The 22910-nt window shown below is 43.5% G+C and overlaps 1 protein-coding gene across 2 annotated transcripts in view; it reads left to right on the plus strand.

The window, feature by feature from the left end:
- The window catches only part of LOC136830265 (CDK5 regulatory subunit-associated protein 3), a 119933-nt gene that overhangs the window by 12867 nt on the left and 84156 nt on the right, over nt 1-22910 (plus strand). For both annotated transcript variants that reach the window (XM_067089630.1, XM_067089629.1), the window contains exon 2: nt 2363-2537. In XM_067089630.1, the coding sequence (XP_066945731.1) occupies nt 2363-2537 (175 nt within the window). The remainder of the gene's footprint in view (nt 1-2362; nt 2538-22910) is intronic.

Raw genomic sequence — 22910 nt, forward strand, 5'->3', positions numbered from 1 at the left:
AGTCCCCATCCTCCTCTCTTAGTATCGTTCGTACATGTTCTCCTTGATCGTAATACCACAGCCCTAACGTACTTACTTGGTAGACTCTCTTCCTCATTTTCTCTATGCCAGACAGTAAGAAACCTTCTACTGTGGACAGCTCAAATCGAGTGAGTCTAGTTACTTGATCTATTCAGGGCAATCTAAATATCCTGGCAGACAAACTGAGCTGTCAAAAAGTAGGTCCTTCCCACCTTGGGTCCCCTGGTCTGTCAGAATCTATGATACTATGGGGCAGGCCGACATTGGACCTGTTTGCCACCTCCAGGAACCATTGCCTTCCTCTCTTTTGTTCTCAGGCCCTGGATCTAACCCCGTTCTGGCCCGTGAAAGAATGGTTCCAGAACCTGCTACGGTTGCGGGTGGACTTTCAGAGACTTCTTCCCCTAAAAAAAACCATGTCTACTCAGACAATCTCACTTTAAGAGGTACCAAAGGGTTGTCCACTCTTCCCCTGACAGGCTTCAGACTGTCCGGAAGCTTGTCAGAGCTTAAGCGTTTTCAAGACGTGCTGCAGAGGCTATTGCAAGATGCAGGTTTCATTTTCCTAGCCGCGTCTTCCAGGCTAAGTGGGCGATTTTCCGAAGCTGGTGTCTCAGACTCAATGTCTCTTCTTCTGATACATCTGTGACCCAATTGTGGATTTCCTTCTTTATCTGAGGAGATCTAACACTCGTCCTCCACCATTAAGGGGTGTCAAGCTATGTTTAGCTCAGTGTTTAAAAACCGGTCCTGAATCTTGTTTCAATCCCAGATCTTAACGACCTTGGCAAGTCCTTTGATACATCTAGCAAAGAAAGGAAGATCCGGTCTCCTGGAACTTGGACATAGTGTTGAAGTGGCTGACAGGTCCCTCTTTTAAACCCCTTCTTTCCTCTTCTTGGAGAAACCTTACTTGGTAGACTCTCTTCCTCATTGCCTTGGCTACTGCTAACATATTAATAAGATCCAAGCCATCGATTTAATAAGATCCAAGCCATCGATAAAGGGTAGGTTTTTTCACAAGGAGATGCAGTCTGCTACTTTACCCTTGGAACGAGGACCCTTCCAAGCCCCGACCCAGTTCTTTCTTCATTAAGACCTTGGCTCTAAGAAAGAAGAGAGAGTTCTTTGTCCTGCTAGGGCTTTAAGGTATTGCCTGAGCAGGACCAAGAAGATGAGAGGACCACCCAATAACTTCTGGTGCTCTGTCAAGAACCCGTCTCACCCTCTGACTAAGAACGCATTGTCCTTCTTCGTCCAGGACTTAATTTCTGAGGCGCACTCTCAGGTTCAGGAGGACATTTTGCCTACTTTTAAAGTGAAAGCTCATGACGTCAGAGGCAATCTCTGCCTTATAAGCTTTCAGACACAGTATGTCCCTCACTTCCATTCTGCAGTCGGCCTACTGGAAGTGCGAACCAATCTTCATGCCTCACTATTTGAAAGAGTTGTAACAGTGTGAAAATTGCAGTACCTTGGGGTCATTTTCAGTGGCTGTTGTCTGGTTGTTTTTTTATGTTGGTACTGCATCCAGGGTAAGAGCACTTATGTATGCTTTGCTAGCCACCAGTCCTATCCTTCGCTGCAAAGCTCCTACTTAAGTAGAGGCCCCCCCCATGGCTCTACTGCCATGCCACTACAGGTTAAGATGAGCACCAACCGGAGGCAGTATTCACCTGCAGTCGCTCTCTTACCACGTAAGGAAACAACAAGTATTGTTTCAGTGCTAGCAATTTTTATATTTCAAAGTCATTGCCATGCCTTTGTTTTGGAATAGAATACAGTATGTCCATGTATCTCACCACATTTAATGTGGGATTCAGCTGTGTAATTTACTTGGCAAGATACTTATATGAAAATGATATTTTCATAATAAAATTAAGTTTCATATACTCTCTACCCACCAAGTAATTACTACAGAATCGAAGCCTGCCCTCCTCCCTTCTCATGGACATAAGGGCACAAACAGAATGAGGTTTTCTGCCATGTCGTTTTCAGTACTCCTGTTATTGGGCAAGACTTGTCACCTGCACTAAACTATCGAAGTGCTACCGTGATTTTTTAAATAAAGACTGCAATGATTTTATTTTGAAAATATAATTTTTATAATTTTCTTTAGAAAATTACTTGATAAGTATATGTGAAACTTGATTTTATTATGAAAATATCATCATTTTTATAATTTTCTTTTATGCAAATTAATGAGTGTACTTGAATATGAACCAATTGCAGTACTTTTGAATAGGGAGTATTCCAATTAACAGGATCCCCAATATGACTGACATAATCCACATCCTGTAGGGTCATACTAATTGTACATAATTTATTCTGATTTTTGCAGGAACAAGATATACCAATTGACATTCATGCTGCAAAACTTGTTGACTGGTTGGTTTCCAGACGACATGTGCAAAAAAATTGGTCAGATAATGTACAGGTCATTCGTGAGAAGATAAACAATGCAATCCAAGATATGCCTGAGCATCCAGAAGTAACACGCCTGTTGTCTGGCACTTGTAAGTAATATAGTTTGAATGACTTTTTATTCTATAGTTGCAGTATTGCAGGCAACTATCAATTATTCCAGTTTTATTTACTGTTAACTGAAGTATCTCTCTCTTCATTTTTGTTCCTTTTTTCATGTGTGACTGTCTTTTCATAAAGCTTATGAAGAAATTCTGAGTCATCTTTTCAGAGCTTGTATAGTATATCACCGTAGTTTTAGCTGCCATGTATTACAGTGCCGTGTAATTCAACACTGCTATCTCATCATTTGCACCTTTGTTGGGTAAGGTCGGTATGATATTTGTTCATATTAGAATATAAACCTTTGTTGTATAAGTGGAAAAGCTTTTGTCCCAAACTGGTTTGTTGTTGAAGCTTGGTAACAAGGTAGTTAATTAGTGGTAGGTGAATCAGGGGATGGAGGTACCACACACGAATGTGACTGTATGTATGTACCTTCAGGCCTAGCAGCAAATAACATACTGGGCGTACTCATCGATATGGTAGCAATAAGAGTCTTTCTTGTAGACTCAACTCATCAAGTTCAGGTAGGTGTTAGTACAAGTCCTGTCCCATGAAGAATAACCAGCTTGTCTCTGACAGGGCATTCTCAAGCCATTTGTCATCCCTAGAGAAGTTTGTTCTTCACATGTAACTCCACTTGTGATTGCTTCCATGGTTTCTTAAGTGGCATAGGTGTCTCTCATTGTTAATGACCCAGGTAGTCATGAAATCAGATAACTCATAATTGCTTTCTCTGAATTCCCTACCCCTGCAGTTGTCTGTCCTTGGATGCATTGAAGGAGTGGTAGGTGTATCTGAATGGCTCACTTGCTTTGAATGTGTTTACAAGAGATTACCTTCACATCGATGTTTTGGAAATGCAAGTGGCTTTCCTGATCATGCAAGCATTTAAGGATCAACTGATGGTGCACTTAAGTGTTAATGAGCAATAACACAACTTTAATGGCATATGTCAGAAGCAGTGAGTGACATTCTCCCCTTCTGTCATAAAGAAAGCAAGACAGGAACTTGAGTGATTAGTTTTCTACGCTGTCATGCTGTCAGCCAGATACGTTCTGGGTGTCATAATATATTGGCAGACCAGCTCAAGTGCCTGAAGTTGACTGTAGTGTTGGAGTGATCTTTACAACTGTACATAGCAAGAAGACTGTTTGAGGTTTGGAAAACACTGGTGATTGATATGTTCATTATACAGGTAAACCAAAAGCTCCCATTGTTATGCTGTCATATCCAAGAAGTTTGGTTACCCTGATGCTCTGAAGAATAACTTCCAGCACCAATGGAATAACCTTGATATGTAGCCATTATAATGTTCTCATGTTAACACACTTCGTGCACCTAGAAACCAGAGGAGACGAGAAACAACTGTTTTTTAAGCAATCTTCTCAAATTCAGGAATGGTATGTTCAAGGCTGTTTTTTAGCTATACATGGCATCAGTGAAAAGAGTAGGTGTGCTTCGTGGCCTCTTTTACTTTTTTCATAAAAAAGTTCGGTGATCACTTTCTCGTGTGCCTGATTTTGTGGCAAGAATTCATAATCATGATGAGAAATTCTAGAGCTTCTCAGTCCCCTCACTCATTGACTTCGTAGGTCAGGAGTGAGACAGTGCTTCTGTTCCTGTGAGTTTTATGGTTTTGTACATGCAACTTACCCGTCAGATATATACTTAGCTATAGTCTCCAACGTTCCCGACAGAATTTCAAATCTCGCGGCACACGCGGCAGGTAGGTCAGGTGATCTACCTTTCCCGCTGCTGGGTGGCGGGAATAGGAACCATTCCCGTTTTCTAATCAGATTTTCTCTGTCGCTGGTTCCGGCAACATCTGTTGTTGGTTCCTTCTGATTCGGATTTCTTTCTCGCTTGCTGAGGATCTTTTTTGGACGGATTTTTGGTGTCATATTGGATCTTTGGCTTGGCATACGCTATTGTGGACTGTTTTTTGGAATTGCATAGGATTTTTCTGTCAAAATGTCTGATGTTAATGTTGCACCGGTGTTTCGAGTGTGTATTAGGCAAGAGTGTAAGGTGAGGTTACCGAAAGCTTCGGTAGACCCTCACACTGTATGCATGAGGTGTCGGGGAAATGAATGCTCGTTTGATAGTAGGTGTAATGAATGCGAGAATCTATCTGAGAAGGAATGGAAAGCTTTGAATGCTTATTTGAGGAAACTTGAGAAGGATAGAGCTAGGAAGGCTTCCTCTAGAAGCTCTAGTAGGTCTTGATCTATTGAGCTTGAAGTAGACACTAATTCCATTGTAGTTTCTCCTAAACCTCTAGTTTCAGCACCTTCTCCCTTCACCGAACCTGCGGATTCGTCATCAGAAATGGCTGCTATGAAGGCGGAAATCCGTAGGATGCAATCGCAACTGCGTGCGATGAAAGAAGGTAAGAGTGATAGTGACTTGTTCAGTGTCCCCAGTGCAGTGGAGGGGGCGTCTGACCGGCTCCGCATTGCTCCTAGGCCTAGACCGCTTCCAAACTCCCAGGACCAGTGGAGGAGGAATGTCGACAGCTGCAAGGAGGATGTAGAGCATCCCCAACGGTCAGGTGTCCCTTCGGCAGACCCTGTTGATGTATCCCAGGCTGCCTTGGATCGCCACAGAAAAGGCATCCTTAGGAAGTGTTTTTCGGCTTCTGACTCGTCTTCTCCGAGGCGCGGATGGAGTTCGGCTGAGGAGTCGCGCCCTTTGAAGAGGTCCTGGAAGGCTCCTAGAGGTGACGCCTTGGATTCGAGCCCTGAGCGCTTCCCAGAGGCTCCGGTGAGCAAGAAGAGAGCCTGAAGATCCCCCTCGTCCTCTCCAGGAGAAGTTCAGGAGTCGACCAAGCAGATTTTGGTCGGTCTCCAGGCTCAGTTGTCTGCTCTTGTGGGTTCCATTACCAAGGATTCTTCTCGTAGGAAGGACGATTCTCTTCCTGTCAAGAGTTCCAGTAAGCGTCCTTCTTCCAGCAGGCCCTCTTCTCCCGTTAAGCGCCCTTCCAGCAACAAGCTCTTTTCGTCGATGAGGCGCTCTTCTCCTAGTAGGCGCTCTCCTCACAGCAGGCGCTTTTCTTCCAGGCGCTCTTCTTCAGAAGGAAGCGCCTCTCCTTCCAGACGCCCTTCTCTTCGCAGACGCTCTTCTCCTCTGGACAGGCGCTTTTCTCCTGCCAAGCGCTCTTCTGGTTATAGGCGCCTCTCTCCTAGCAGGCGCTCGTCGGTGGACAAGAGCGCCTCTCCTGACAAGCGCCATACTGGCAGCAGGCGCTTTTCTCCTGGTAGGCGCTCTTCAATGGACGGAAACGCTTCTCCTTCCAAGCATTCTTCTCCTGATAGGCGCTCCTCTTCCTTCAAGTTTTCTTCTCCGGCTGCTCATGTGGAGGACGTTTCAGAGGATGATTCCCCCAAAGACGCTGGGATCTCGGACTACAAGAGACTAGCTGCTTTGTTGGTTCAGGAGTTTGGAGACTCTCTTTGCCATGCTGCCCCTCCTTCTCCTGGGTCCTTATGGGCAAGTACCAAGTCGTCGAAAGCCTCCTCATTTGTAAAGATGCGCCCTACTATTTCTATGAAGAAGGCATTTAAGGGCTTTAGGGAGTGGATGCAGTCGAAGAAAGAAGCAGGCAAGACTGTTTTCTCCTTTCCTCCTTCGAGGCTCTCGGGGAAGTCTGGGATTTGGTATGAGACCAAGGAACCGATGGGGTTGGGTCTCCCCTCATCGGCGGATTCTGACTTTTCGTCTTTGGTGGACTCTTCCAGAAGGCTTTCTCTCCTTGCGGCAAAGGCGACTTAGGGAATGTGTGAGCTGGACCATCTCCTTAAGGGCCTTTTTAGGATTTTGGAGGTCTTTAATTTTATGGATTGGTCCCTTGGGGCATTGGCCAGGAGGACGCAGGACCCCGAATTCCTCAGCATGGAGGATTTTGTTAGCGTTTTGTCCTGTTTGGACAAAGCGGTGAGGGACGGCTCTACCAAAGTCGCTGCCTTGTTTGGAGCTGGAATTCTCAAGAAAAGGTCAGTTTTCAGCTCCTTCCTAACTAAATCAGTGTCGCCTCTCTGTTGTATGCTCCTCTGTCAAGCCATCTCTTTCCACAGGAGACAGTTAAGGAGATTTCTCACTCCATATCGGAGAAAGCTACCCAGGATCTTCTTGCCCAGTCTTCTAAGAGGATGAGGCCTGCTGTTCCTTTTGCTAAAAGGAGAAAGTGCCCCTTTCAGGAGCCCTTTCAAGGGGCCCTTCTTCAAGAGTCTCTTTCCGGAGTCGAAGACTGGAGAGAAAAGGAAGGTCTTCCTCCCGTCCAGCAAAGAAGACCAAATGAGATTCAAGTACTCCAGACAACAGTGGGTGCCAGACTGCTGAGATTTGCCGAAGTCTGGGCACAGAGAGGGGAGGACGACTGGTCCCTCTCTATTCTAAAGAAAGGATAGCTCATCCCCTTCAGGGAGAGACCTCCCTTGACAACAACTCCAAGGGAGTTATCAGCCAGGTACAAGGATCCTGTCAGGAGCCAGGCCCTTCTACAAGCAGTAGAACAGATGCTGGAAAAGGAGGCCATAGAACCGGTTCAAGAGCTCCATTCCCCAGGTTTTTACAATCGGCTGTTTCTGGTGCCGAAATCTTCGGGGGGGTGGAGGCCGGTACTGGATGTAAGCGCCCTGAACTTCTTTGTTATCAGGACGAAGTTCACAATGGAGACGACCTCTTCGGTTCTGTCTGCTCTTCGTCCAGGGGATTGGATGGTGTCCCTGGACCTTCAAGACGCATATTTCCACGTACCAATTCATCCCTCTTCGAAGAAATACCTGAGGTTCGTGGTTCAGGGAAGAGCGTTCCAGTTCAGGGCCCTATGCTTCGGACTTTCGACGGCCCCCCAAAGTGTTCACGGGCATTCTGAGGAATGTAGCTCACTGGCTACATCTGGAGGGCGTAAGAATCTCTATCTAGACGACTGGCTGATTCGAGCGCAATCGAAGGATCTCTGTCTGGAGTACTTATCAATTACACTAAAGATGACCCAGTCCCTAGGACTGTTAGTAAACCTCGGAAAGTCCCAGATGATTCCTCAGCAGAGCATTGTCTACCTGGGGATTCGGATGGATTCTCGGGATTTTCAAGCATTTCCATCCCAAGAAAGAAGAGATCGCTGCCTAGAGAAGTTGACTGCCTTCCTAGAGAAAGAACATTGTTCCGCGAGGGAATGGATGAGTTTGCTGGGGACCCTTTCTTCTCTGGAACAGTTCGTTTCCTTAGGAAGACTTCACCTAAGACCCCTTCAATTCTACCTGAGGGAGAATTGGAATCAGAAGTCTCAAGATTTGTCAGCTTCATTCCTGATATTGGACAGGATAAAGGAGGATCTCCGTTGGTGGTTGGACTCTCAGAAATTAAACCAAGGTTTGCCTCTTCAGTTGCCAAGCCCTCGCCTAGTGTTGTTTTCAGACGCCTCAGAGTCGGGATGGGGAGCAACACTGGGCTCGAGAGAAGTGTCAGGCACCTGGAATGGGGAAAAGATGACCTGGCACATCAACAAGAAGGAACTGTCCACGGTTCATCTAGCCCTCATCCATTTCGAACCACAGGTTACAGGATCGATAGTACAGGTAAACTCGGACAACACTACAGCCCTGGCTTACATCAGGAAGCAGGGAGGAACACATTCCTTCTCCCTTTATGAAACAGCAAGGACTTTGTTGCTGTGGGCGGAGGAGAGGAAGATCAGACTCCTCACCAGGTTCGTGCAAGGGGAAAGGAATGTGAGGGCGGATCTGTTAAGCAGAAAGGATCAAGTCCTACCCACAGAGTGGACTCTCCATTACGAGATTTGCGAGAAGCTGTGGAGCCTTTGGGGAAGGCCGAATATAAATCTATTTGCGACACATTGGAACGCAAGACTGGAGAACTACTGCTCTCCGATCTCAGACCCGAGGGCAGTTGCTATAGACGGTCTTCTCATGGTGTGGTCCGGAATAGACGGCTGTGCTTTTCCCCCATTCAAGATCTTGGGGGAAGTATTAAGAAAGTTCGCTTCTTCAGAAGGCACGAAACTGACCCTGATCGCCCTGTTTTGGCCAGCTCAAGATTGGTTCACAGAGGTACTGGAATGGATGATAGATTTTCCCAGATCGCTTCCACACAGGAGCGATCTTCTCAGACAGCCCCACTTCGACAGATTCCACAAGAATCTCCCCGCTCTCAATCTGGCTGCCTTCAGACTATCGAAGGACTGGTCAGAGCGAAGGGATTTTCGCGCAAGGCTGCAAAGGCTATTGCCAGAGCCAGAAGAACCTCAACCCTTGCGCGTCTGCCAGTCTAAGTGGGAGGTTTTTAGAAGATGGAGCAAGACCCAGAAGATATCCTCTTCCAGTACCTCTGTGACAGACATTGCTGACTTCCTGCTTTACTTGAGGGAGCAGTGCAACCTCGCTGTACCAACGATCAAAGGATACAGAAGTATGCTGGCTTCAGTATTCAGACACAGAGGTCTGAATATTTCAGAAGACAAAGACCTTCACGATCTCATTAGGTCTTTCGAAACGCCTAAGACCAAGACCTCGAAGCCTCCCAGTTGGAATTTAGATGTTGTTTTAAAGTTTTTAATGTCCAAGAAATTTGAACCTCCCCAAAAAGCTTCCTTCAGGGATCTGACCAGGAAGTCACTGTTTCTCTTTGCTCTGGCTTCTGCTAAGAGAGTAAGCGAGTTGCAGGCTTTGGAAGGTAGGGTTGGGTTTAAGAAGGACTCAGCTATTTGCTCCTTCAAACCCTTCTTTTTGGTGAAGAATGAAAACCCTTCCAAACCATGGCCGAGAAGCTTTGAGGTGAAAGGACTTTCGTCAGTGACAGGGCAAGAGTTGGAGAGGACTCTTTGTCCCGTTAGGAGCCTTAAATTCTACCTAGATAGGAAGAAACAGCTGGGAGGTACATTCGAGAGTCTCTGGTGCTCAGTCAGGGATCCTAGTAGATCCATCTCGAAGAATGCTCAAGCTTTTTTCATCAAAGATGTCATCAGAGAAGCACGTCTGTCTTGTGAGGATGAGCACCTAAAGCTCCTTAGAGTGAAAGCGCATGAGGTGAGAGCCATAGCGACATCATTGGCTTTTCACAAGTCGTTATCTCTCCATTATTTGAGAGATGTTAGAGTAACTTATGATAAGTGCTTCTCTCTGGAGCGTACGTATCTTCGGATTCGGTGCTGGGACAGGGAGCTGAAACTAATCCTTCATAATTTAGTTAATTTAATTGATTTTAATATTATGTGATGTGTGTTTTTATGGTCTATTGGAAGAGGGTGTTGGAAGTTAAACCCCCTTTCAATTCGTAACACTAACAAGGTTAGTTTTGGTCAGGTGGTCGGGATTGGTTGTTGTGCTCCTTGGTTGTTTATTGATACCTAAAGCTCTGTCATGTAAGAGGGATAGCCCCCATTGATATGATACAGGTAAAGGCTCTGTCATGTAAGTGGGTCAGCCCCCATTGACACGATCCAAAATAAGGCTCTGTCATGTAAGTGGGTCAGCCCCCATTGACACGATCCAGAAGGGCTGTCAGTCATAGGTCACAACCTCGCTGAAGCTCTTGAGGCAAGCAGACTCATAGACAGTATCCATGAAGTCTTCTGCCCAATCAGGTAAGAACCATGGTTTTTATATCCTACAACATATGTTGTTTACTGTTTTTTAAATATTAGCTGTCTCTTACCCTCCACCAAGGGTGCCAATCAGCTAAGTATATATCTGACGGGTAAGTTGCATGTACAAAAATGATATTTTTATGATAAAATAAAGTTTTGTACATACTTACCCGGCAGATATATACGATTAATGGCCCGCCCAGCCTCCCCTCAGGAGACAGGTGGAAGAGAAAATCTGATTAGAAAACGGGAATGGTTCCTATTCCTGCCACCCAGCGGCGGGTAAGGTAGATCACCTGACCTACCTGCCGCGTGTGCCGCGAGATTTGAAATTCTGTCGGGAACGTCGGAGACTATAGCTAAGTATATATCTGCCGGGTAAGTATGTACAAAACTTTATTTTATCATAAAAATATCATTTTTGTTTGCAAAGGCCTTGACATCTTGGATGTAAGTGCTAATGGATGTTTGTTAGTAATGCCAGGCACAAGAAGGAAGTGTCCAAGAACACTGTGGGTATGTCATTAGTTTTTTTTTTGTTTATTCATCAGTGGAGGATGTAGTTATCGTGGTCCAGTGGTTTAATTCTGTTTTTACCTCTCATTATACCTGAAAGACATAGAAATTTCATTTGAAAATTGTAAAACCCTAGTCCACTATTCACAGATGTGTACCAAAGGATAGAGCAGTTTTTTTCTATTCTTTTTATAGTGTTGAATCCCAGTTTTGAATTTTGGGGAGCATGTAGGTACATTGTATGTACAGGCAGTCCCCGGTTTATGACAAGTCCGGCTTACGACGTTCCGAGGTTACGACGCTTTTCAAATATATTCATCAGAAATTATTTCCCAGTTTACGACGCATGTTCTGGGGTTACGACGCGTCGTATGCCAATCCGACGGAAGAAGTATGGCTCCAAAATGGCAGAATAATAAAAATTTGGAGGTTTTTATGAAAAACTGAATAAAAATGGAGTTTACATCGTTTTCAATGCACCCAGAGCATTAAAAGTAAGGTTTTCTTAGGATTTTTGACGATTTTCGAAAATTTTTTGGTTTATGACGATTTTCAGTTTACAACGCGGCGGAAAAACGGAACCCCCGTCGTAAACCGGGGTCTGCCTGTATAGGAGTGTACCTTCATATTTAAAGGTATTCCTTTTAGTATTGGATTGTCATTCTTTGGGTTTGTTGCACCCAGGCACAGGGGTTCATTAATACCACTTCTTGAGAGGTGGCTTTCTCTGACCATGTCATACACAAGAGCCTTGCTGGTGTGAGGGATCCCAGACCAGGTAAGAATATTTTGGGTTTCATGTAAGAAACTTTTAAGTCTGCTTGGCTTAATGGATATTTTCTATCCTTGTTTCAGTTGGGGAATCAGTTATCTTTAATAGAAGGTAGGATTTCTTCCCAAATAATATTATTTTCATAATAAAACTTATTTGTTCCTGCACAATATACAAACCATCAGTCCTTACATAGGAATATACTTCAGCGCAGCTGGAGACCGGCCGTTTAACTTTAAACAAGGTGGTTAAACAAGGGGTTAAGTTGATTCATTTGTTTATGTTATGTTTTCATAATATATATTGTGGCTTTCAAACCACAAAAACAGTACCAACACTCACCCTGATTTCTTCCCAGATGGAGTAAATTAGGCAGTCGGTTCAAACAAAACAAGGGAACATAAAAAAGAAGATAGATTATACACAACAGAACAGTACACCAACAAGGAAAACCAACAACTCTCAAAAAGCTCAAAGAAACTGTTTAGCACTAACTTTCTGACTCAAGACTCACTCTAAAACCGAAAAATCCTTATGTTTAACGACCTCATCCTCTTCCAACAACCAACTCACTTTTACACTGCTCTCTCTCTCTCTATCTCTCTCTCTCTCTCTCTCTCTCTTAGTCTCTCTCTTATCAAAACGTTGGGAAATGCTAAATACAAACAAATTTATTCATCCCTTATAATATTAGTGTGCTGCTTTATTTGATTATATCTGGAAAGTACATTCTGCTATGATATCAGTAATGCAAATCCAACCCCTTATTTTACCCTTGTGTATTGCGTATTCAGTATTCTGATATAATTTTTCATTCTGATATAACGCAACCCTAAAACTTTATTAACCTTGAGAGTGGTCAAGCTGGTTTGCACATTGCCAAGGCAACGAGCTTAAACTGGTTTCTCACCTCTGCTTACGATTCTGTGACACCACTTTGTCTTTTTCGGAGAGTTTTATTCCTTTGCAGTGCGAAGGAAGGTTTGTACTGTATTCTGAATATTATTACTTGACATTTATAATGTTTTGGTTTTTTTCAGTTATTGTAGAGCTCAAGGGACTTGGGAAATATGGGTTCTTTCGTTAGCAATACCTGCGGTATTACACTGTACAGGCAGTCCCTAGTTATCGGCGGGGTTTCCGTTCTGAAAGCATGACAATAATAAAAAATCACCGATAACCAAAAATCGGCAATTTTCGGCACTTTTTCTGCTGATTTTGGCGCAGATAAGCAGCAAAAATCACCAATTTTTGATTATCGGCACCTCTGTTAGGTGTTTATCAGCGCCAATAAGCGGAAACGACGCATATCGGCATAAAAAATTACAGATTTTTGTCACTAGACAGGCACCGAAAAACCAGATCGCCGATAACTGAGTCTGCCAATAACTGAGCCTGCCGATAACTGGTGACTGCCTGTACATTGCCAAGCGCTTGTTCTGATTCACCTATGGGCAAGCAAGCAACTGTTGCTCGGGTTCCCACAGAACCCATGGCTCGACTTGGGGAGAGAGAGAGAGAGAGAGAGAGTCTAGAGTGTGTGTGTGTGTGTGTGTGTGTGTGTGTGTGTGTGTGTGTGTGTGTGCTCATTCCCACCTTCCCATTCCCACATGGGAATGGTACAAGGGTCCTGGGACGGCGTTACACTTATGGTAGACGTCAGAGAAGAGATTTGATTTATCTTTGTCATCTTCACTTCATCTAAGTTGTGTGCTCTCTCTTCTTGGTGCTCACCCATGTCTTTGGACTCGGGGTCTGTGACGCCTGTCTTGCTGAAACCCTGCAACATGGGAGCACCAGGTGCGCAGGTCTCCTCAGATACAACACGAAGAGGTAACCTGTGTCACCATTACTAGTTCCAGGAAGTCACCTTCTCTGACTAGTGCATACTTCCTCCCATGTTTCTTCGGACACCCGGGTAGAGGGAGCAACTGAAGAACTTCCTGTACGTAACTCAGAAGCTCCGAGTGCAAGGACTTCCAAGAACCATGTCACTCCAGGTACTTAGGTGTCATTGAAACCCCGAGTTACCTTTACCATTATCGTGGAGTTGTCTCCATGAATTGGTATAAGCTTGCTTGTGCTTGAGTTTCCCTGGACACTCGAGTAAAGAAAGCAACTGATTATTGATACACTCATTACTCAGTAGCTCCAGGTACACAGGCCTCTGACAGGACCCGCATCACCACAGGTACTCGGGTTTCTATCAGTATCCTGGAATTATCTCCATGAATTGGTATAAGCATACCTCTGCTCGAGTTTCCCAGGACACTCGGGTAGAGAAAGCAACTGATTATCGATCCACTCATTACTCAGGAACTCTGACGGGACCCGTGTCACCACTTGTGCTTGGGTTTCTTTGAAACCCTGAGTTACCTTTTACCAGTACCATGGAATCATTCCATGGGCTGGTATAGAGCCTACCTCAGCTTGAGATTCCTTGAATTTTCAAGTAGCAGAAGCAACTGATGCACAATACTTTTGTGACTCGGGAGCATCAAGTCCGCTCACCTGGAGAAACTTGAACAAGTTCCCTATACAGTCCTCTTCATATGCAGAGGCCACGGCCTTGAAGAAGACTGGGGAATGTCAAGAGGACAGCCTGAGTCCATGCCTGAGAGGGCACAATTGCTCTCCCTGGGTCAGCCCTCACCCTTGTTCGTGTGAAGGAGCCTGCTTACCCGGAGATATTTTCCGTGCACATTTGTGTGATTACGTTCACTCTCCCAGACCTGTATGGCTATCGTCAACATAAGTTTATGACTGCCCATTCCCTTACACACCCGCAGGGTCCTTGGCTTCCAGCAGGTATCTTAAAGGTGCTAGAATCTCTCATATGTTCTCCTAACTCCTCAGAGTCTTCCAAGGACCGGTTATCAGACAGTTTTGGGATCGAGACTGGAAACGTTAATGCTTGCATCCGTTCCTAACCACAGTAACAAATATAGTACTCTGGATTTGGTCTGCAGACCAAACATGTTGTATACTTGAGTGGTAGAGAGATCATGGGACACCACTTGAGGTTTCTTTTCCCAGGGATCCCCTATAGGAAACCAAAGTCGGTGGACTTGTCATGGTCACAACTTGCCAAAGGAGTTCTTTTAGCCAAGTGAATTTTCTCTTGTATAACCAGAACAATTCACTCAGGTTTCTCGTATCTTGCAGGACACTTCCTCAGCCTTTGAATTACCAAAAGAATTCCTCAGTACCTTGAAGAGTCCTTTGCTGACCAAACAGATTGACCCAATGTTCGAGTTCATCACTAACCGCCTCCCTGCAGAGGGGACTTCCCTTCCACAGGGCAATGACAATGGAATTGCCTGTCATGGTGCCAAGAGGAGAGACACTGTTATGACTCAGGTTACCAGGTTCATCGGTTATGAGTTGGCACTGGTTCTTGGGAATGAACTGATACTGGATTCCACTTCCCTCTGGCTAATGGTAGAAGTTGACGCCTCAAGTGACAGGGGTTGGATCGGGGATTGATCTCTGTGTTCTTCGCATGATTTTACAGCTCTGCCTTCAGGCCAGGTTGTTTCTTCCTCCCCGGTTCCGAGGAAGCCTCAGGCTTCTAAGGGCCCTGTGAAGATACACCCAGTCTTCTCCTACCCTACCAGAAGGGGTGCAGCAGTGCTCCTTTTAGTCCTCTGTCTGCCCTGAGAGGGGAGGGGCAAGGATATGAGGAAAGGGGAAGGACGTTAGGGGCAGTGTTCTTTTCCGCCTTCTGCTATTGAGGAGGGTTACCTGACAAGCCATGAAGCAACATGGCACCATTTGGGGCGGAAACCTTCGAGTTCCTGCCACCCCTCTCCAATGTGCGATCCGCTTCCAGACTTCAGTTCCCAGCTCTTCCTCAACCTTGCCCTTGGGAAGAGATGAAGGCATTGCCGAGGGTGGTACAGTTAGTACTCATCCTAACTGATATTTTCAACTATATATCCATCTTGTGTGGGGACAAGAGATGATTTCTCTAATTTGCCGGGACTTGGCGGTCTCGTTCAAGTTTAGTAAGCCCAATCTCACACTCAGTTTCCGGACATGCTGGTGTTATGGTCTTAGCCTCATATCAGCAGGTTCAGAACAACCAGCTCGACAGTGACAAGTCATCCTCATTCACCTGTCACCCTTGGGGAAGCTGGGCTCTCTTGAGTGTCTTCACCCTTGTTCCTGTCAGTGAAGAATGCAGGAGTTCTAGTCTCAAATAAGGGACTCCACATTCCTTTCCAATCCTCCCAGGGAGGAACTGAAACAGAATTAGCCTGGTGGCTAGACGATAGGAACCTCGTTGGAGTATCTCTTCACACTCCTCCTCCCGTCATGCTCCAGTTCTCAGGTGCATCAACTGAGGGATGAGGCGCACACCTGGAAGAGTTGCTGCTTTCAGGTGAGCAGAACTGGAACGGCAAACACCTCCACATCAATATCCTGGCACTCAAGACAGATTCCTTAGCTTTTCAAGAGATTCAGGATCCTGACAAGCTACTTTGTTGTGCTGATGAATGTCAGTACCCCCATCACCACGAGAGTAACTTTTGTCAACAAACAGGGAGGGGGGAACTGGTTTACTTCAACTCTACATGTTGGCAGAGCAGGTGTACAAGTGGGTGGTCATGCACTCGATAGAGCTGTTAGCCAAGTACATTCTGAGGAACCAGAATGTACAGGCAATCCCCGGTTTTTAGCGGGGGTTCTGTTCTGACAGTGCGATGATAATCGAAAATCTGTGATTTTCGGGGCTTTTTTGGCAATTTTCGGCACTTATCGGTAAATCAATTTTCGGTTATCGGCACCTCCGTTATGTATGTATGAATGCCAGTAATCAATTATTGGCACCGATAAGCAGAAATCAGCGATTTTCGGTGCCGAAAATTGCCGATTTTTGTCGCTAGACAAGCACCATAAAGCCGGATAACTGAGCTCGCCAATAACCGGGGACTGCCTGTAATGGCAAATAAGCTCAGTCACCATTGGCAGATGACAGGGATTTGGCCTTACACCCAGACATTACGCAGGATTTTCCAATCTTTGGAACCTCCCAATGATAGATAAGCGTAACAGAAGCTATCATTGTGCAGTTCCATTGTTCCACTTCCATGGTTGTTTGGTAGAAAGATTTTCCAACACCTGTGGAACATTCTTGAGGACTTGGAAGAGGGAAAAGGATCTCTCAGTTGCTTTCCCGTCTACGGACACAGGACCATTTTACAGGGTTCTTCGAACTCCCGTGCCACGGAAGCAACAGAGGCATGGGTCTCCATAAGCACCCATGTCTCTGACACAGGTCCCCGGAAGTCACTTTCCCTGACCAGTGAAGAACCTTCCACCACTGCACAGGGCTCCTTGGAGCTCCATGTATCAGTAGCAACTGTTGCATGGGGTCCCACAGACCCCTGTGCCATGGGAATTACAGGTGCACGAGTTCTGTGGGCACATGGGTCACCAGAGGTACAGTACACGGTTCTCCACGGACACCTGTGTCACCAGGGGTGTTCGGGGCCAGTAGACCCCCATGTCACCGATAACAGCCCCAAGAAATTTTTTTCCCAAGGTGGGTAAGGTTGTTCTGCCACTGCCCAGAGTCCCATGGACTTCCGTGACACCAGGAAGGTCCCCTGGTCTATAGAACCGGGCCTGGCCTACAAGAGAGAGTGAAGACCCAGCACACAGGCACAGCCTCACCCTCCTGCCCGTTCTCGCATAGGAACGATGCCATGGTCCCAGGAAGTTGTTGCAGACCCACAGGTAGCCTAACCTGGAGAAGGAGGTCTCCTGCTTAGTCTTCTTTGTCTGTAGAGGCCTCAGCCTCAAGGAAGACTACAGCACTCTAGATGAGGTTCTGTTGGCCCCGAGTTTGTCCCGGAGCTCATAGCGAAGACTTTCGAGTCACTTTCAGCCCCATTTAGGAATTGGTTGGTGGTGATCATAACAAGATAATACTGTGTCCAGTTAGAGTGCTACAGCACTACCTTCAGAGGACTCAACACCTCTGGCCTGAGTGTCGACGACTCTTTTTAGTGCAGATCTGGCTAAGAAAGAAGCATTTAAGAACATGATTTCTTTCAAGCTTCATCAGGCTGTCAACGAGTGGACTCTACACCCAACACGTAGCCAGGAGTTTGTTCCAAGGACCTCACGAGGATAGGGGCATTAGTCCGTCCCTCGCATTCTGGAAGAACCTGTCGGTTCTACAGGCATTAAGACAGAAAGCGGTCTAGGCTGTGCTCTCTCACATCTTTCCCACCTTCAGGACGTTGACTACAGGCCCTGGGACTCCTTTTTTCCCAAGTCCTGTGGTGGCTGCTCAACAAATTGTGTAGCTCACCCAGCTCCCATAGTGGACCGATTGCATCTTGCCTAAGGTGTTTGATGGCAAAGAATGAATGTGAGTGGGGGAATACCCCCTCCCTTCTCTGTTATCTTTCCTCTCTCGCAGAGAGAGACGAGTAGCCATCCGTCACATGCTGGTTGGGTGGGCCATGCAGGTGAGCCTACATAACCGAGTACCCTGTCTATAATCTTAGATACATAAATAGATGCAAGGGGAAAAGGGGCTGACGATAAAACAACCCATTGGGTATCTCTGGTTTTATTATCTCTGCTGCTATGGATTCATCCAAGCCGTTTTTGAAGCATATTAACCCTTAAATGCCTACTGAACGTATCATACGTCGACTAAAATTGTCTGTTGGGTGCCAAGTGGATGTACCGTCGTCGACTACAAAAATTTCAACCTTCGGTCAACTTTGACTCGACCGAAATGGTCGAAAACGCAATTGTAAGCTAAAACTCTTTCATTCTAGTAATATTCAATCATTTACCTTCATTTTGCAACAAATTGGAAGTCTCTAGCACAATATTTCGATTTATGGTGAATTTTGAAAAAAATTTTCCTTACGTCCATGCGCTGTAACTCGCCAAAAATTTCAGAAATTCTTTCATCATTTTGTCGTAATTTTTGCACTGTTTTATATTAGCCGTTATGTAAAGTTTTATATATGAAAATGTGTGCAATTTCATGTAAAATACAACAAAATACAACCCATGGTTGTAGCTTTTATCAGTTTGGAAATATTTTCATATAAATCTCGATAACTGCCAAAATTTCAACCTTCGGTCAACTTTGACTCGACCGAAATGGTAAAAAAATGCAATTGTAAGCTAAACCTCTTACATTCTAGTAATATTCAATCATTTACCTTCATTTTGCAACAAATTGGAAGTCTCTAGCACAATATTTCGATTTATGATGAATTTTTAAAAAAAACTTTTTCCTTACATCCGCGCCAGAAATTCTTTCGTCACGTTGTCGTAATGTTTGCACCGTTTTATATTTGTTGTTACATAAACTTTTATATATGAAAATGTGCGCAATTTCATGTAGAATACAACAGAAAATAACTCATGGTTGTAGCTTTTATCACTTTTGAAATATTTTCATATAAATCACGATAACTGCCAAAATTTCAACCTTCGGTCAACTTTAACTCGACCAAAATGGTAAAAACGCAATTATAAGCTAAAACTCTTACATTCTAGTAATATTCAATCATGTACCTTCATTTTGCAACAAACTGGAAGTCTCTAGCACAATATTTTGATTTATGGTGAATTTCTGAAAAAACTTTTTCCTTACGTCTGGTAGCGGTAACTTTCGGCCGAACATCTCAGAAATTCTTTTGTCACGTTGTCGTAATGTTTGCATCGTTTTACATTAGTCGTTACATAACTTTTATATATGAAAATGTGCGCAATTTCTTGTAGAATACAACAGAAAATAATTCATGGTTGTAGCTTTTATCACTTTTGAAATATTTTCACATAAATCACGATAACTGCCAAAATTTCAACCTTCGGTCAACTTTAACTCGACCGAAATGGTCGAAAAACGCAATTGTAAGCTAAAACTCTTACATTCTAGTAATATTCAATCATTTACCTTTTGTTTTGCAATAAATTGGAAGTCTCTAGCACAATATTTCGATTTATGGTGAATTTTTTAAAAAAACATTTTCCTTACGTCCGCGCGGTAACTCGGCCGAACATCTCAGAAATTCTTTCGTCACGTTGTCGTAATGTTTGCACCATTTTATATTTGTCGTTACATAAACTTTTATATATGAAAATGTGCGCAATTTCATGTAGAATACAACAGAAAATAACTCATGGTTTTAGCTTTTATCAGTTTTGAAATATTTTCATATAAATTACGATAAATAGAAAAAATTTGACCTTCGGTCAACTGTAACTCGACCGAAATGGTCGAAAACTGCAATTGTAAGATAAAACACTTACAGTCTAGTAATATTCAATCAATTAGCTTCATTTTTCAACAAACGGGAAGTCTCTAGCACAATATTTCGATTTATGGTGAATTTTTGAAAAAAAAATTTTTTATGTCCACGCGTTACGGATTCATGCATCATATTGTGATAATATTTTCTCTGTGTTGCTTTGATCGTTTTACAATTTGTTATATACCAAAATCATCGCAATTTAGTGTACAATACAAAGAAAAAAAAATAATCCGTTAGCTTTAACTGTTTTGCTCACAGCGCGATTTGTATAAAATTATATATGACAATTTTTTTTGCGCTGTCATATATTTCAATATTTTGTATATGATAATGATATTTTTTTAATTTCTGATGGTTGTATACGAAACTTCAGACAATGACAAAAAAAGGAGCCAAAATGAACTCTTAATCTTAAAAACTAAGCGTGCTGTGATTTTTGAAAAAACTTTTTTCCACTTTGGCGCTAACTCCTGAACGCCGCTGGCATACGGGAGATTTTTGTAAATAGAGGCTAATTAATTCGAAAAGTCCAGAAGTTTGACAGTTGAACACACAGTTGTTCACACTTTTGTTCAGCACGTCAGAGGCATGGTCTTCCCGTGCTTGTACATGACCAGGAAGGAGGCCTAGGTGAGGTGAACAACCAGTCAGTTCAGAAACTTACTCAGAATCCTCCCACCAAGAAGTAAGTCTTCCTATGTAAAGACTGATGGTTTGTATATTGTGTGGGAACAAATGGCAAATTTTTAAGTAATTTGTATTTTCCTAACTATACAAACCTGAGGTCTTTACGGTTAAATGCCCATCTCATGCCAACCATCATTCTGCTCCCTGAGCCAAAAGGCAAACTGAAAGTATACCGACTGGGTGGGTGGGGCTTCCGCCCATAGTCGGTAGTGAACTACAGGGTGTTTCGAAATTAGAGCCCCCCTCTGCAGCATAAACTAAAATTGATATGGACAAAAACAAAAGTAATTCAGAACAGGTATTTATTTAAGTCCTTTCTAAGTATTTAATATTTTGTGTGGCCTCCATCTGCATGTACCACAGCCTGCATTCTTGAGGGGTGTGATTTCAGCAAATTGCAAAAAAGCTGAGACTCAAACTCCATTTCCCTGAGCACTTCGGTCACCTCTCTTCGCAGCTTGTCGAGGTTTGGTATACAATCATAGTTCACTGTGCGCACTTCAACACAATCTTTTAAGATACTACCAATGTTTTCACAAACATTAAGGTCAGGGGAGCTACCTGGAAATTCACTTGACAAGAAGAAATCAATACCACTGTTTCAGAGCAGCTCCTGTGTCTGAAGAGCCTTGAAACATGGTGCCTTATCATGCAAAACTGCGACTTCTTCAACAGATAACACATTTTCAGGATCTTTGAGAAAAGGAAATACTCCACCAGTAAGCACAGTTTCTCTGAAGTATTCGCCATTCCATGACTGTCCTTTTTCTTTGATGATCCACATTAACCGTTTGTCTGTGAAACAGAAAAATTCTCAAACATTCAGGAAATTTCACAACTTGGCGATAGCGCATGTCATCACTGATATCATCCAACTTTGCAGCCCAAATGATGTCATTTTTATGATTTGGATTCCTGACTGTGTAAATGAGGAATTCATCTGATCCGGCAACATGGAGAAAGTCAGCTTCATCCCAATCTTTAACAAATGAACCACAAAACTATGCACGGTCTTCCCTCTGTTGCTGAGTGATGTTGGGCTTGCTGATAACATGAAATGGGTTGATACCAGATTTTTTCAGCTCACGATATACAGCACTATAACTTCTCTTCTTTCCCCTTTTTGTTTCTAGTTCAAGAGCCAATTTATGTAAAGACTTTCTTGGTTTACCCACTGCCTCAGCTATGATGTCTTTTGACTCCTGAGAAAGGACTTCAGGCCTTCCAAGATTCTCACTCTTTTTGCGATGACAGTCATATGGATTTTTGTTCCAGTTTATTTTAACAAAGGATTCATCTCTTTTAATGTATTTAGCTATCCAGGAATGTGAAATGAAGGATAGGCCAGCATCCCTGGCCTCTCTGAAGGTTATAGCCTGGATTCGGTCAATCTATCTGATTTCCTCGAAGTCGTTAGCCATGGCTATATCTAACTCTGTCACTCAGTCTGAAAATACAAGAAATGTAAAATGAAAAATAGAATAGCTTAATAGAAACTTAAAATAATGTACTTGGAGATAGGCTATAGCAGAAAACTTCATAACCATTTGTTCTTTGGAGGGGGCTCTAACTTTGAAACACCAGGTACATACTTAACCACCTTGTTTAAAGTTAAACAGCTGGTCTCCAGCCATATTCCTATGTAAAGACCTCAGGTTTGTATAGTTAGGAAAAATACAAATTACTTTAAAATACAGCCCAACCTCTTAAATCTGTGAACCTTGGGACCAGGCCACTGCCGGACCACAGAAAGTCCCGGAATATAGAATACATCCCAAAAAAATGAAGCCCCTATGCAAACATAGTCTTGCAAGCTAATTCCACATACAAATAGCCTAGTCACCGACTTAGCCTACCACTTGGCAAACTTACGACACTGCTTTTTATCAATTTATTACGTATACTATTTTCACTTTATCATTTTATAACTTCGCACTGTATAATTTTCTTTAAAATAGTGTACTTCATGTAATATATTTAGCCTACAGTCCCGAGTTAGCCTAACTGTAAGTTAACTACGGTACTTAACTTTTCTCAGAATCTGCAGAATATTATTGGTGACTTTCATCTATTAAATTTATGATCTTCGTCACTTATTTTGATTGTAGAGGGTAATGAAATGACAAAAATAATGAATTTCGGCGATCACTCGGTGCATTTGAATGTCGCCATCAAAACATAAACAAAGCACACCATCATCTATTGAGGAAAATGAGCACTAAGCATTCGCTAATGGGAAAACATTTTCTAGCATAGATAAAGATTTTTGCTTGTGCTTCTTACCTCTGGCATCATCTGATCTCATGTGTGGCATATCAAATGGATGAATATACAACTATAAAAAAGAAATTATCAAAACCATATCACTATATCTTTCAAGCACTCTAAGAGTAAGGAATTCGTGTGGTGCCAAATGTCTCATTGGTTTGATTAAAAGTTTTGATGTGGTAGAGCCTTCTCAAGTGGAATTTTTAAAAAATATATA

Source organism: Macrobrachium rosenbergii, chromosome 46 (genome assembly GCF_040412425.1).
Source record: "Macrobrachium rosenbergii isolate ZJJX-2024 chromosome 46, ASM4041242v1, whole genome shotgun sequence".
Lineage (NCBI taxonomy): Eukaryota > Metazoa > Arthropoda > Malacostraca > Decapoda > Palaemonidae > Macrobrachium > Macrobrachium rosenbergii.